This window comes from Martes martes, assembly GCF_963455335.1.
Source record: "Martes martes genome assembly, chromosome: 12".
In the NCBI taxonomy this organism is placed as follows: Eukaryota; Metazoa; Chordata; class Mammalia; order Carnivora; family Mustelidae; genus Martes; species Martes martes.
In genome coordinates this window covers 89716605-89730233 of record NC_137900.1, presented here as the reverse complement: position 1 = coordinate 89730233, position 13629 = coordinate 89716605, and the positions used below count along the sequence as shown (strand labels likewise).

At 58.4% G+C, this 13629-nt stretch overlaps 1 protein-coding gene across 1 annotated transcript; it reads left to right on the top strand.

Annotated features, from left to right (window-relative positions):
* Nucleotides 1–5061: 5061 nt before the first annotated feature.
* Nucleotides 5062–6432, top strand: IER5L (immediate early response 5 like; the record flags this gene model as incomplete). The annotated part of the gene is made up of 1 exon (XM_080819655.1): nucleotides 5062–6432. The coding sequence occupies one exon, from the start codon at nucleotides 5062–5064 to the stop codon at nucleotides 6283–6285; it is 1224 nt and encodes a 407-aa protein (XP_080675781.1). The 3' UTR covers nucleotides 6286–6432.
* Nucleotides 6433–13629: the final 7197 nt, after the last annotated feature.

Sequence of the window (13629 nt, the reverse complement as noted above, 5' to 3'; positions counted from 1 at the left end):
TGAATGAATGAGCAAATAGACATCCAGCCTGTCCCAGGTGCTTGGGCAGAGACCCTAATTGAGAGATCACATCTGCCCTCTCTACACATTCCATCTACAAGTATAGAGTTTGTTCAAAAGGCCGGTAAATCTAAAAGGAATAGTGGGGATCTCACTCCTCTTTGGGCTCAGCTCATAGTGATCCCAACTTACCCAGAGCCCTGGGATTGAAGTCACTTCTTTCTGGTCTGTGACCCAGGCAAGTCATCCAAGCTCTCTGTGCCTCAGTGGTTCCATCCATAAAATGGGGATTATACCCAAACCTGCCCCAAAGGCTGGTGTGTGGACTCGAGGATATCTCTATGGAAAGCACTGGGCCCAGTGCCTGGCCCCAAGCAAGAGCTCTGAAAAGCCAAGCTTCCATCCATCTTTCTCATCACACTGAAGGACCTCGAAGCCAGAGACTACGATGTCTTTCTGCACACCGAGCCTGATGCCCAGAACCATGCCAGGCAAACAATGACCTTGGTGGGTTAATAGCAATTACCAGGAACAGTGACAGGGTCTGGGTTCTGTGGGGCGGGAGGTGGGGGTCGTCTGGCCTCGAGGACCCCAGCCGAGCTCCCTAGTACCCACCAACCGCCAAACAGCTTTCTTGAGATGAGTATAGGGCTCATACCTCCAAGTGTCACTAGCCCCTGGGCCTCAGAGAGGACTCAACAGTGAACCCTGAGGTAGAAGCACCCCACCGCCTTCTCTGCCACTGCCTGTGGTCCCAGTCTCAGTCCCCATGGAGCAACACTCCAAGTCTCAGAAACCAGGAGCTGTGGCAGCCAGGCACCAGACCAGGACGTGGGATGGCTGGGGTCGAGCCCCAGCTCCAGGCCAACACTCTCAGGGCCTCCCTCCCCCACTCTGGACCTCAGTTTACCTGTGTGGAAATTAGAAGTGGGGGTAGCCTGGTCTCTAGGGCCCTTCTTACCCTAACGGTATCTTCTGCATATTTATGTTCATTGACTCGTTTAGTCCACAAGCATTTATTGAGAGCCTACTGTGTACCAGGCCCTGTACTAGGCTGTGAGCTATTCTCTGCTCGAAGGCCCCTCCCCACCCTTGGCCTCCAAGTCTCAGCTTCCTGCAGGAAGCCCTCCCAGACCAGCTTTGGGGACCCTCCCCTGTCCTCCTGCAGCCTGATCCCTCTTCCTATCACGAACTTATCACTCGGTTTATCTTGTCTGCTTCCCTTTGAATCGTGGCCTCATAAGGACAGGATCTCATCTTATCCCCTGACCCATTTGCAGGGATTCCAGAGGACAGTCCTGGAGATAACTCTTGGGCAGATGAACAATGAATGCATGAATTCTAAATCTCACCCTTCCCCTCTCACCCCAACACAGCAGCCTTAATTAGGTTTTTGCTTTTGCATCCATTTTCCTCAAGCCAAGCGCTTGGAACCCACCGGGCCGATCCCACTGCTGACCAGGAACCTTCCTAGCCGTGCCTCCCTCCTGTGATCTGGGTAACCAGAAAGAGCTCACAAGGCACATGTAGCACTTTCAAGGCGTTACCTGTTCTGACGTGGGGCTGACGTTGCCAGGGGTTTGGCAGGAGCCCAGGTCCCGATGGGTTTTGTGCCCTGCGCCGTGCTGTCCCAGCAGACACTCAGCAAATATTTAGGCATTAATTAACTTCCTCCACGGAGCCGTGACTCAGTGCCAGATGTAATCTCCCGGCTCCGGGGGGAAAGGTGAGTGCCCAAACCTTTCTCAGGTGCCCAGACACATAAGGCCAGCTCTCCATCCTAAGAAGTCTCATCTCCCTCGGACCTGCCTCCTGCATGGGGCGCAGGTCTGAGGGCCCCTCCTCCCCACACAAGGAGGCACGGGGAGGCTCACACACACAGCCCCACACTCGCTGCGCTGAGCAGTCTCTGGCACTCTGCTTTGAGCCACTGTGCATCCTAATGGAAGCCTTGTGTGTGACCCGCCCATTCTATAAACATGTGTGAGTCCCTACTGTGCGCCCCCCAGCTTCACTGCCCACCCCCCCAGGGGCACTAAATAGCTCAGCTGTTCCGTTGCTTCCTTCAGCAACTGTTTTTGTTACAACAGCTGTGGCAATTCCCCCCTCCAAGGCCACCCCCAAAAAAGATCAAGGGTTTTTAGGAAGCTGGACAACTGCTTTGCTCACCCCACCGGCCCATCTCGATTCTTTAAGGAGAGGAAAAACCAAGTAAGTGTGGGCCCCGGACAAGAGAGGTCAAAGAATAGGGTCACACCGATGGGCTGACCACCTCTTAGCTGATCCCCAGGAGTGAAAGAGCCTTAGCAGAGCTCAAACTTGCCTTGGGGCAGGGGTGAGTGGGGGACAACTCAGCCAAGGGGAGCTACCCAAGTGAAGAGCCTAGCCCCTGACCCCCTCCTGAGGTTAGAGAACCCACCTCCATCCCTATACTGATTCCCCATCTGGGCCCACAGAGGCATGTTTGGGGGGCAGCTGTGAGACTGGCTGTGAATGAAGAGCCTGGGACAGATACTTGCTTCTTCTTGGTTCCTGCAGATGCTGGTCCCAGAGCTGTTGGCAGGAAAGTGGCAGGCGTTGACTACATCAAGGTCACGTTCATGGAGCGTGCGCAGAGGCCTGGGAACTGGACTCAGATCTACCAAGGACAGAAGTAAGCAGCTGATTTCAAAGAACCTAGAGTAAGTCCAGGCCTACAAACAGACCTGGGTTCAAATCCCACCTCTACCCCTTCTTGGCTGTGTGATGGGACCTTGAGCAAGAACCACACACTCTCTTAGTTTCCTCCACTAAATTTTGGGCAAGGACAGAAGGAGGACCTGAAATCAGCATTAATAATCCATTCTTGGCCTCTTGCAACAGGCCAGACACTGTGGATCCCAGACTTGACTGTTACTATGGAGTCCTCACAGCCGGAAAAACCACATAGGACCTCCCGCCTCCCTCCACATGCTATAATGATATCTCAAAGGTGAACTCCAAAATAAATAAATGAAACTTTTCTGTGTTTTGAAGACAGGCCCTAAGGAAGTAAGGAGCAGTGGATTTTTTATTCCTACACGCATTATCTCCTGGATAAATTCCACTCTTGTGTGTCTCTATCACCAGACCACCTCTTCCATAGAATGGAAGTAAGATGCGCTTTCTCTGAAGTCACCCTAAAATGTCCATCCTGGCGTCTCTGGGTGGGGGTTCAGAGAGATGCTACCCGGCTGAAGAGCTTAGAGCAGACTGAGACAGCATGGAAAGGACACAGTGCCAATCTGGAGCTGTGGGACCTTGGGCAAGTCATGTCCGAAGTCAATGCTGAGTTCCCGCACCTGAAAAATGGGGTAAATGCTCCCTAACTTTGTTTTCACCCTTGATGCCTGGCCCTGAGTAGAGCTGAAAAGTGTTTGTGGAAACAAATCTGAAGAATTCTTGAGACCAAAGAAGAGACCCAGAAACTGGAGGATGGACCGGCTGGGTCTCTTCACTCCTACCCAGGGACAAAACAGGCACTAAGGACAATGGACCCAAGGAAAAGAGGACTCTCAGAAGAAGTTTGCTCCTGGGACCCCATCCCAGCCCCCCCCCCCAAGACCCGCCTGGCTCGAGCAGTCTCTGCGAAGCTGGGGCCTCCTCCATGAGGCCAATGCAAGGACTCTTCCTCAGGCAAGAGCAGCACTTGGCCAGCAGTCACCCCCCTTCATGCCTCGCCATAGAGATGGCAATCCTATCCCTCTCTTCTCCAATCCCCAGTCCCCAGCTGGGAGGACGTGGCCCATGGATGATGGTTTGGGGCAAAAGGGAAATGGTGTTAATGAAAGTTAAGTTGAAGAGTTCCTGGACCCGGGTTATTCCCACCCCACCCCACCCCCCACCCCCCACCCCCGAGCTCACAGTCCTGGCCCAAATCCTATCTCTGCACCCTGGGAGCTGTAGGATTCCACACGTCATCCCACTCCTTGGAGACTCTGGTCCCCGCTGGGCAGGCAGTCACAGTGAGGGATGCAGGGTGTTCTGGCAAGGGTCTGCCCCACACTAGACACCTAGTCATAGTCTTCATTGTCATTATTATTAGTTAGGAAGGAAAGGAAAGGTTACAGAACCGGCGATAAGGACACTCCGTGTGGCTCAGAACGCCTTCTGACCTCAGCTGGTTTCGAGGGCATAGGCCCTCTGAGACCCAAATTCACCATGTTTTGGGTTTTCCCGTCAGACAAATGGGGAGGAGGGCGTTTCCCCGAGTATTTCCTAAGACATCTTGGCCAAAAAGCCAAGAGAGTCAGGCCCAATATTCTCTGCGGTTGAGGTACCTCCAAACCTTTATCCCTTAAGGGTCCCCAAGGTCAGGCCGGCGGCCCCACTAGTCTCCTGCAGAGGCCTGGGTCCCGCCGGTCACCCGGGGTCGGCAGGTGAAAAAGGAGGTGCCGCGTGGCCGGGAGTAGGGAGTTGCGCGCACCTGCCGCAGGTGAGGCCCAGCCGTGCGGAAGGGGGAGGAGCCGCCGCCGCAGCGCTCAGGTGAGCCGACCCCCGGCTCCCAGGAGCTGGGCCGAGGGCGGCTGCGGACTCCAACGTGGCGGCTGCGAGGCGACCCAGGGTGCACACAGCGGCCCCAGCGGCTCCGAGTCCCGCGCGACACGGCAGCCCCAGGAGAACATTCGAGGCAGCGGCGGCGTTGGAGGCCCAGGGTCCGTTCGGTATTTGAATAGCACAAAGGAACCGCCTTGGTCTGATTGGCTAGCCGAGTGGCCCCGGGGCGGGCAGCGCCTGTCACTCGGGAGGCTCTGGGTACTTCTATTGGCTCATGCAGTGCGGGGCGTGGCCCGGACGCCCGGCTAAATAGCTGGGGCCGGGGCCGGCCGAGGCTCATTGCTTTGGCGCCGACTGGGGAGCACGATCCCGCGGGTGGCGCGCAGCGCATGGTGGCGGCTCCTCTCGGAGCGCAGCCGACCCGCTGACCCGGGCTCCGTTTCCCCTGCCCGGCGCGACCCGGCGACCGGCTGGAGGCCGAAGCAACAGCAGTCTTAACAGCAGCAGCGGCCGCGGCTGCTCCGCCGCCACCGTCTCCGCGGGAGCATGGAGTGCGCCCTGGACGCCCAGAGCCTGATCAGCATCTCCCTGCGCAAGATCCACAGCTCCCGGACCCAGCGCGGCGGCATCAAGCTGCACAAGAACCTCCTGGTGTCCTACGTGCTCCGCAACGCGCGCCAGCTCTACCTGAGCGAGCGCTACGCCGAGCTCTACCGGCGCCAGCAGCAGCAGCAGCAACAGCAGCAGCAACAGCAGCAGCCGCCCCACCACCAGCACCAGCACCTCGCGTACGCGGCACCCGGCATGCCGGCCAGCGCGGCCGACTTCGGCCCGCTCCAACTTGGCGGTGGCGGGGACGCGGAGGCGCGCGAGCCGGCCGCCCGGCACCAGCTGCACCAGCTCCACCAGCTCCACCAGCTGCACCTCCAGCAGCAGCTGCACCAGCACCAGCACCCGGCGCCCAGGGGCTGCGCGGCGGCGGCCGGGGCGCCCGCGGGCGGCGCGGGGGCGCTCTCGGAGCTGCCCGGGTGCGCCGCGCTCCAGCCGCCGCACGGCGCGCCCCACCGCGGGCAGCCCTTGGAGCCGCTGCAGCCGGGTCCTGCGCCGCTGCCGCCGCCCGCTCCCGCCGCGCTCTGCCCGCGGGACCCTCGCGCCTCGGCCGCCTGCTCCGCGCCCTCCGCGCCCCCAGCGGCCGCCCCTCAGGCCGCTGCTGGCGCCTCCCCGCCCGCCTCCCCGGCCCCCGCCTCCTCCCCAGGCTTCTACCGGGGCGCGTACCCGGCCCCCTCGGACTTCGGCGTGCACTGCAGCAGCCAGACCACCGTGCTGGACCTGGACACTCACGTGGTGACCACGGTGGAGAACGGCTACTTGCACCAGGACTGCTGCGCCTCCGCCCACTGCCCCTGCTGTGGCCAGGGCGCCCCAGGACCCGGCCTGGCGTCCGCCGCCGGCTGCAAGCGCAAGTATTACCCGGGCCAGGAGGAGGACGAAGACGACGAGGAGGACGCGGGCGACCTGGGAGCCGAACCCCCCGGGGGCGCCCAGTTCGCCCCTTGCAAGCGCGCCCGCTTCGAGGACTTCTGCCCGGACTCGTCCCCGGACGCGTCCAACATCTCAAACTTGATCTCCATCTTTGGCTCGGGCTTCTCGGGGCTGGTGAGCCGACAGCCGGACTCCTCCGAGCAGCCGCCGCCGCTCAACGGGCAGCTGTGCGCCAAGCAGGCGCTCGCCAGCCTCGGCGCCTGGACTCGAGCCATTGTCGCCTTCTAGGGACCCCCGAGGGCATGGGGACCCGGGGCCCCGCGGGGCTGGGGCCAGACAAAGACTCGGCCAAGGGGCGAGAGGAGGGAGCGAACGGGCGCCTGGCCACCCGGGGCTGAGCTGGAGCGAACAGGGGGAGGCGGCTGATGTTTTATAAATTGTAAAATAAAAAAAGAAAAGAAATCTAAGATCTTGGACTTTATTTTTGCAGAGAGAAAAAGCGCCTATTTAAGTATGCTTTGTGTTTCTCCTACTCTTTTTTTTTTTTTTCTTTTTATTGTAGTGATTGCAGTGGTGTTTAGCGAGGAGCCAGCCACGTGAGGGAGGGCTGCTGCCCGGAGGAGGTGCCGGGCAGCCGGGGGCGAGGCAGGGCGCCCGGGCTGCCGGGGCGCGCCGGGGGCGCAGCGCAGGAGGGCGCGGGGCCCGGGACGCCGATTCCAATCAGTTGTCAGACCCGGCAAGCCCGGCGCTCGGTTCTCCCGAGTCCCTCCATGGGGTGAGGAACGGGTCTTGTGAAATCCTGAGCAAAAACAAAGGCAAACTCTCTATCTCCGAAAGGGACGTTTGGGTCACATTTCCTCTCCGGGGGCGGCCTCCAAAGTTCTCAAAATGAGAAGGCAGAAATGAAAACACTTCAACTTTTTTTCTCCCCCCCCCCCCCGGGGCGGGTGTCTTGAACCCCTCCTCTCCCCGCCCCTCTGGCTTCGCTCTCTTCCCCTCCTCCACCCGTCTCCCGGACTCGGGGGTGGCGCCCGACACCCCGACACTGCCGGACATCGTTTGGGGAAGGGGTGGGGGGCGGGCACGGCTGACTACATTTCCCATCATGCCCAGCACTGCGGTCCTCACTAAACAAAAAAGGAAGTCGATTCCTTCACCTGGATCCCCCGCGGCCCCGAGGGAGGGAGGGGCCGGGACCGCCGACTGCGTTGGAGACTTTTCACTAAGTTCCCGGTCAGATGTGGTGTTTGTGTGTGTGCTTCTAAGTTGCACTGTCCTGGTTGAGGCTTCGGTTGCATTTCATGAAACCAGCATTGTTCGAGGCTGTGAGAACCCTGTCCTGTGTCTTCAGCTCGATAGATTTTGTTTAATTTAAAGCCTTTTGTTGTAAAAAGGTGGGGTTCATCTGCAGCCCCTCTGGTTCTCTGCCATCAGCACCATGTGGACTCCAAAACAAGTTGCCAACCCTTTATTTCTTGGCCCTTCTCCCTCATTCTTCTGTATTTTTGTGCATACTGAATTGTATATCACCGGGTAAAACTGTTCAGATGATTTGTTTAAATTTATAATCTTAATAAAAAGTCGATTATAGAGGATGGTGGTGTCTTGTTTTCGGATAGGTCTGGAGGTGGTGGGGAGATCAGGGGGCGGTAGGGAGAGACCCCTACCCGCATGCAAATCTCAGCTCTCTCCGGGGGCCTGGGCGGGCTGGATCTGCCCACTACGGCAGGGCCCGGGGTGGGAGCAGGATTGGGAATGGGGGGATGTTGGTTGCTGGGGATGAAGCTAGTGTTGCGCGCCTCCCGGGCCGCTCTCCCCTGAGAGGCGTGCCCCCCACGGGAACCGCCGCCCCCGGGGTCTCCAGCAGAAAGTCGAGCCTGCCTTCAGCGCATTTCCTGCCCAGCCAGGGGCGGAGGGCCTGGTGGGCCTAGAGTCTGAGCTCTCTGCGGCCGGGGAAAGCAGCTGAGGGACGCCGGGGGGCTTCTGGGCCACCCACGCTCCCCGCCCCGCGCCTCCGCCCGCTCGTCCGCACGTCTCGGGCTGCAACTTGGGGAAGTTTTTTCCTTTTCCTTTTTTTTTTTTTTTTTTTTTTAAGTTGAGTTTGTTATCACTGCTCGGTGCCACTTGGTGGTGTGCTGGCGGCGTCTCCCTCCCTCCTCGCGCCCCTCCCCTCTCCCTCCCTCCTCCCTCCCTCCCGCCTCTCTTCCCTCCCCAGTGGATGGAGGCAGGAAGGCTCCAGGCGCGCTCTCCCCTCTGACCACCTACGGAATGACCTCAGAGTGGGAGAATGTGCCAAGGCCCCGAGGAAGCTCGCGTTCTCCCCACTGGAACCAAATTCACATCTGGAGCCGCAGCTCAAGCCCGGGGGCGCGCGGGGTGGTTCCAGCTTTGCAAATAGGGGATAGGGAAGAAAGCCTGGAAAAAAAAAAAAAAGACAAGAAAGGAAAGGGGGGGGGAAGCAAAGTGGCAGCTTGCTCTCTGTTTGTTTGACAGTATCTCTCGCTGTCCCTCTGTCTCTGGCCGTCTCCCCAGTGTTCTCGCGCTCGCTTTCTCACCCCTGCGCTCCCCTTTCCGGCGCGAGCCACCCCGCAGGACGACTCGCGCCCCCAGCTCAGCCTTCACGCCTCCAGCAGCGACAGGAGGGGCCGCCGCCGAGAGGCCCCACCCCAGACTCTGAGAGGAGGACGCATGCCAGTCCCAGGGGCCCGCTCGGCTCCAGGTCCCCGTGTCGCGCGAGGCTTAGTACTCGGGGACACTCCAGAGCGCGGGGGGCCGCGAAGGTCCGCGATGGGGGTGGGGAAGAGAGACTACGGAGGCGTGAGTTACTGGGAGGAACGGCACCTTCACCCGCCCGCCTCCCCCCCAGGGCTGTTTTCTCGGCCTCCCACGGGAAGAGTCTGGAGCTGCTGGGGAGGGGGAACCGTGTGTGTCCCCGCTCCCCATTTCTTCCCTGCAAGTACGAGGAATAGCTGTTGGATGCACGGTTTCGCTTCAACCCACCAAGCCAGTTGCCAGAGCTCCCCCTAGCGCCACTTCCCGGGCGCTGCAGCGGCTGCGACTGGGAGTGGGCGAGGCACGGCCCTGGCGGCGGGAGGGCGGGGGAGGGGGGGGTGTGCAGCTCTGCGCCCATCTGGGGCGCAGCGTCGCGTCCGGACCCAGCCCCGGCTGGAGCGGGAGGCTGGGGCCACGTGTGTCCCCATTCCTGGCCTGCGTCGAGGAGGGGACACGTGGTCTGTCGCCTTTGTTGGGAGGGCCGACCTGGGCCCTGGAAGGGACCGGCCAAGGGGCATGGGATCCCCAATACGTTCCCCACCTCCATGCCTAGGGCAGAGAGGTGTGGGTGGTAAGCTGCTCGTAAGAGCTCTGAACCCAGCAGGACCCCAGGACCTGCGTTCCCCGCCCTTTTCCCAGGCGACTTGGGCACATTGGGATCTAACTGGTGGAGGGATGGGAATGGAGGGCTCAGAGAGCACCCAGAGGGGAGGTTCCCTTCCCCCATCCCCCCGTTTTCTTTTCAGGGTCCACGCAAAGGGTTAATGCCCTGACCGTTTTAATAGGCAATGGCCCAAAACACAGCCTGCTGGCCATCTACAGCTCACGCAAAGACATTCTCAAAACAGTTAACTCAGGCACTTGCTACTATGCTGCATACCACACCGGGGGCCACACCCAGCCACACTGTCCCCAACACAAGACACTCTAAGCAGCATCTTCATTCCACTCAAACCCCTAGGGTATCTCACTGCGCGCAGCATGCCTGCCCAGAACATCCTGAGAGACTAATATTCCCGTGCATAGCACAAGGGAAAGCCGGGGCGGGGGGGGGGAGTGGGGGGCATGGGGGAGGATGGTGGTCCTGACGGTCCTCAGAAAGAGGGAAGGGGGCAGGCACTCAGTCCATCCAGGAGTCCACAGACCCAGATCCACCAGATCCACAGACAAGCCCCTCTTTCTCCAGTAGAAAGACCAAGCCAGACCCCACAAGAGCCCCCAGGCAGGGGTGCTGGAGGTAGGGAAAATAGAAGAGATTGGGGGACCCAGGGAGTGAGGAGGGGAAGCTTCCAGAGAACAGCAGCTCTGGAAGCCAGAACTCCAGCAAGCCAGACATCCCATCCCCCAGGTTAACCACCACTATCATCACCACCGCCACCCCTGCCCCCCTACACACACACATACACACACACACACACCCCGCTCCCAGAACACCGCGGGTCCTGCTGCCCTTGATACATGATGTAGAGCTGAGCCAGGCTCCAAGCTGGGCTCCCAGCAACGTGGAGCTGCTGGGATCATCAGGGAGCTGCAGGCTGCCCTCCAGAGAAGCCAAGGGCAGGGGATGCCCCAGGTTCCCATGAGAGCCACGGTGCAGGGCGCTGAGATCTGAGTGCTGTTATCGAGTGATTGTGTGTGCACGTGTGTGGGTGTGGGGGGGGGGGTGTCCATGGTGTTCCTCTGGTGCAGGGCGTGCACACCCGGAGCTGTCTTTCTACATCCCCACTCAATGGCCACATATGTTTACAGAGCAACCACTCGGTGCCTAGCCCGTGCAGACTGCTGAGCAGACCCCTGCAAAAGATGCAGCAAATCCCTCTTTATGGATTCACTCGTTTGATTTCCTCTGAGATAGATACTATTAGCATCCTTGTTTTAGAAATGAGAAAACTTGCCCCAGAGTCACACAGTTAAGAAGTGGCTAGTCTTCCTACTAAAGTGCACAGTCTCGTAGGAAGGAATTTATAACATGACACGGGGAGCCAGCGAAGGGCCCTGATGTGGTCTAAAGAGGAAAAGTGAGGGGTTCCTGGGTGGCTCAGTGGGTTAAAGCCTCTGCCTTCGGCTCAGGTCATGATCTCAGGGTCCTGGGATCGAGCCCCGCATCGGGCTCTCTGCTCAGCAGGGAGCCTGCTCCCCACCCCCTTCTCTCTGCCTGCCTCTATGCCTACTTGTGATCTCTGTCTGTCAAATAAATAAATAAAATCTTAAAAAAAAAAAAAAGTGTAAAAGTGATAAGTTCCAGCCGAGCAGACCCACTTCTCCAAGCAGCTGTGAACGGCAGCTCCTGGCTTCCCATCTCGTAGCTTTGCCACCCAACGGGGACTGTCCTTTTCTCTTATTTTTAACTCAGAAAATCTCAGGGAAGGACCCTTTCACGTCCCAAGCATATGTCCTCTGCCACCCCTCTGGCTCAGGTTGGAGACCCTTGGTTGGAGACCCAGGGCACAGGCATGGCAGCTTCGGGACATGGTAAGTGCAGCCAACATAGCTCTGAGGCAGGAATGTTCTCCTTGCTCCTAGCCAGGATAACGAGGCTCCAGGGCCATCTGGTACCTCTCAGGTTTGCCACACTCAGGCAAGGGGAGGGGAGGCTGTGGCCTCCAGGACAGGGGTGGGGTTCTCCCAGCAGGCTCCGTGGCAGGGATAGTGACAAGGGCCACTAGGCTGGAGTTCATATGTGGCCCCAGAAGGCACTCCCAGACACAATAGCAAAGGCTTTGGGGTTGGGGGGGGCAGGGTGATGAAAGGATGCTTGCTGGCTGGCAGGATGGAGAGGGAGGAGCCATGCCCAGATTAGCGTGCCCACCTTTGTACCCCCGGCTGGTGCAGTCTGGGGACATCTAAGGGTATGGGTAACATTCTCTCTCCTCGTGTGCAGGTCAAAAACGGCTGACCAGGAGCTCTAAAATATTAGCGATTATTACTAGGTGGGGACTTGCCGGACAACCTTTGCTTGATCATCCCTACGTTTCCATATTTTCCAAATTTTCTGCCATGAGCATGCATCACTTTTCTGTTTAGAAGAAAAAACGGACACTACATATTTTCAGAGAAAAATGTGACGTGACAGGTGCTGTAATCGATGTACGGCCGGCTACAGAGCAGACACGGGGAGCCGCTGTGTTCAACCTGTCTGGGGCAGGCTCACCCCCGGAGAAACAGAATACACACCGAAAAGCCTTGATTCACCACAATTCCCCCTCCTGCGCTCTGTCTTTGTTAAAAGAAGCGTGAGACAAAACGACAGCTCATCTCAAGGATGTTGTTGAGGAGATGTTCTAGAGGGAGCCTGGTTCATTCTCACCTCCGACCCCTGGCCCAGCTCCGCCCAGTCCTATCCATCCATCATCACAGACCGGTTTGCTCCCAGTTGCTAGATTACCTGGCGAGGCGGGGGAGGAAGAGGCGAATGGGCTTGGGAGAGGTTTTCAGCAGCTTAGGCTGAAACCAAGGAGCAGGAGGCAAAGCTCAGCCCAAAGAGCACTGGGTCAGGAGTCTGGACACAGAGCGGGGCAGGTTCTGGCTCAGCCAGAGGCCGACCTTGACATCTGGGCTGAGTCACGTTCCTATCAGGCCCACATTCCCACACCTGTTGAGACAGAGCAAGAGGAGAGAATCCCCAAAGTGGAAAAAACAGCCATTGCTTTCAGCCTTCCGGTGATCTGAGGTTTTATGTCCAATCACAGTAAGAGAAATGTAAGAGTCAATTACCAGGTTCCGGTACCTGTGAGCACGGCCATCTGCCTGTCTCATTCACTCATTCAAGAAATCCACACACTCGGGGGGCGCCCAGGTGGCACAGTCAGTTAAGCATCCGTCTCTTGGTTTCAGCTCACGTCCTGATCTCTGGGGTGGGCCGGGGTCTGCTTAAAATTCTCTCTCCCTCGGGCGCCTGGGTGGCTCGGTCGTTAGGCGTGTGCCTTCGGCTCAGGTCATGATCCCAGGGTCCTGGGTTCAGACGCCGCGTTGGGCTCCCTGCTCAGAGGGATGCCTGCTTTTCCCTCTCCCACTCCCCCTGCTTGTGTTCCCTCCCTCGCTGTGTCTCTGTCCAATAAATGAATAAAAACCTTAAAAAAATTCTCCCTCTCCCTCTGCCCCTCCTGCTCATTCTCTCTCTCTCTCTAAAATAAATAAGTAAATCTTAAAAAAAAAAAAAAAAGAAATGAAAAGAAAGAAATCCATGCATTTCAGACATTCAAATATTTATCTAGTACCTCTAGGTGCCAGGCGCTGTGCTAGGCACCAAAGACGCAGCCGCGAACAAGACAGACAAGGGCCCGCCCTCATGGAGCTTACATTCTAGCAGGGGCTACGGACAATACGCAAAGGAACAAATCAACATTAAGTTACATGTCACAGGAACTAGGACTAGGGAGAAGGGGTGGTCGAATTTGGTGGTCACGCAAGGCGACAATGTTTCGGCTGAGACCTGGATGGCTCAGCGTTCTTCATCAGCATAGGATAGGCTCTGCTGTCATAACAGATTAATCCTCAAATCTCAGAGATTTAACACAACGGAGATCAGGTTCTTGACCATGCAAGGTCCAGCTGAACGGCCAACTCCCGGAGGCTGCTGTCCTCCATGGGGTGACCGGGTGATTCGGGAGTAGAGTCCCGCAGTCAGGAAGTGACTCCCCTCACCTCTACTCACAGCCCGATGGCCCCTATGAGTCCCCTGACCTTGCCTGACTGCAAGGGGCCCAGCAGAGGCAGTGTTCTGAGGAGAGGGGGCTGGGGGGCTGGGAAGGAGAGGTGAAACACAGGTGGGGGCACTAGAAGTCTCCACCACCAGCAGCTGGACAAACAGCAGTGGAAGAGAGTTCCAGACAGGCGCAGCAGCGAGGGCAAAGACTAAAC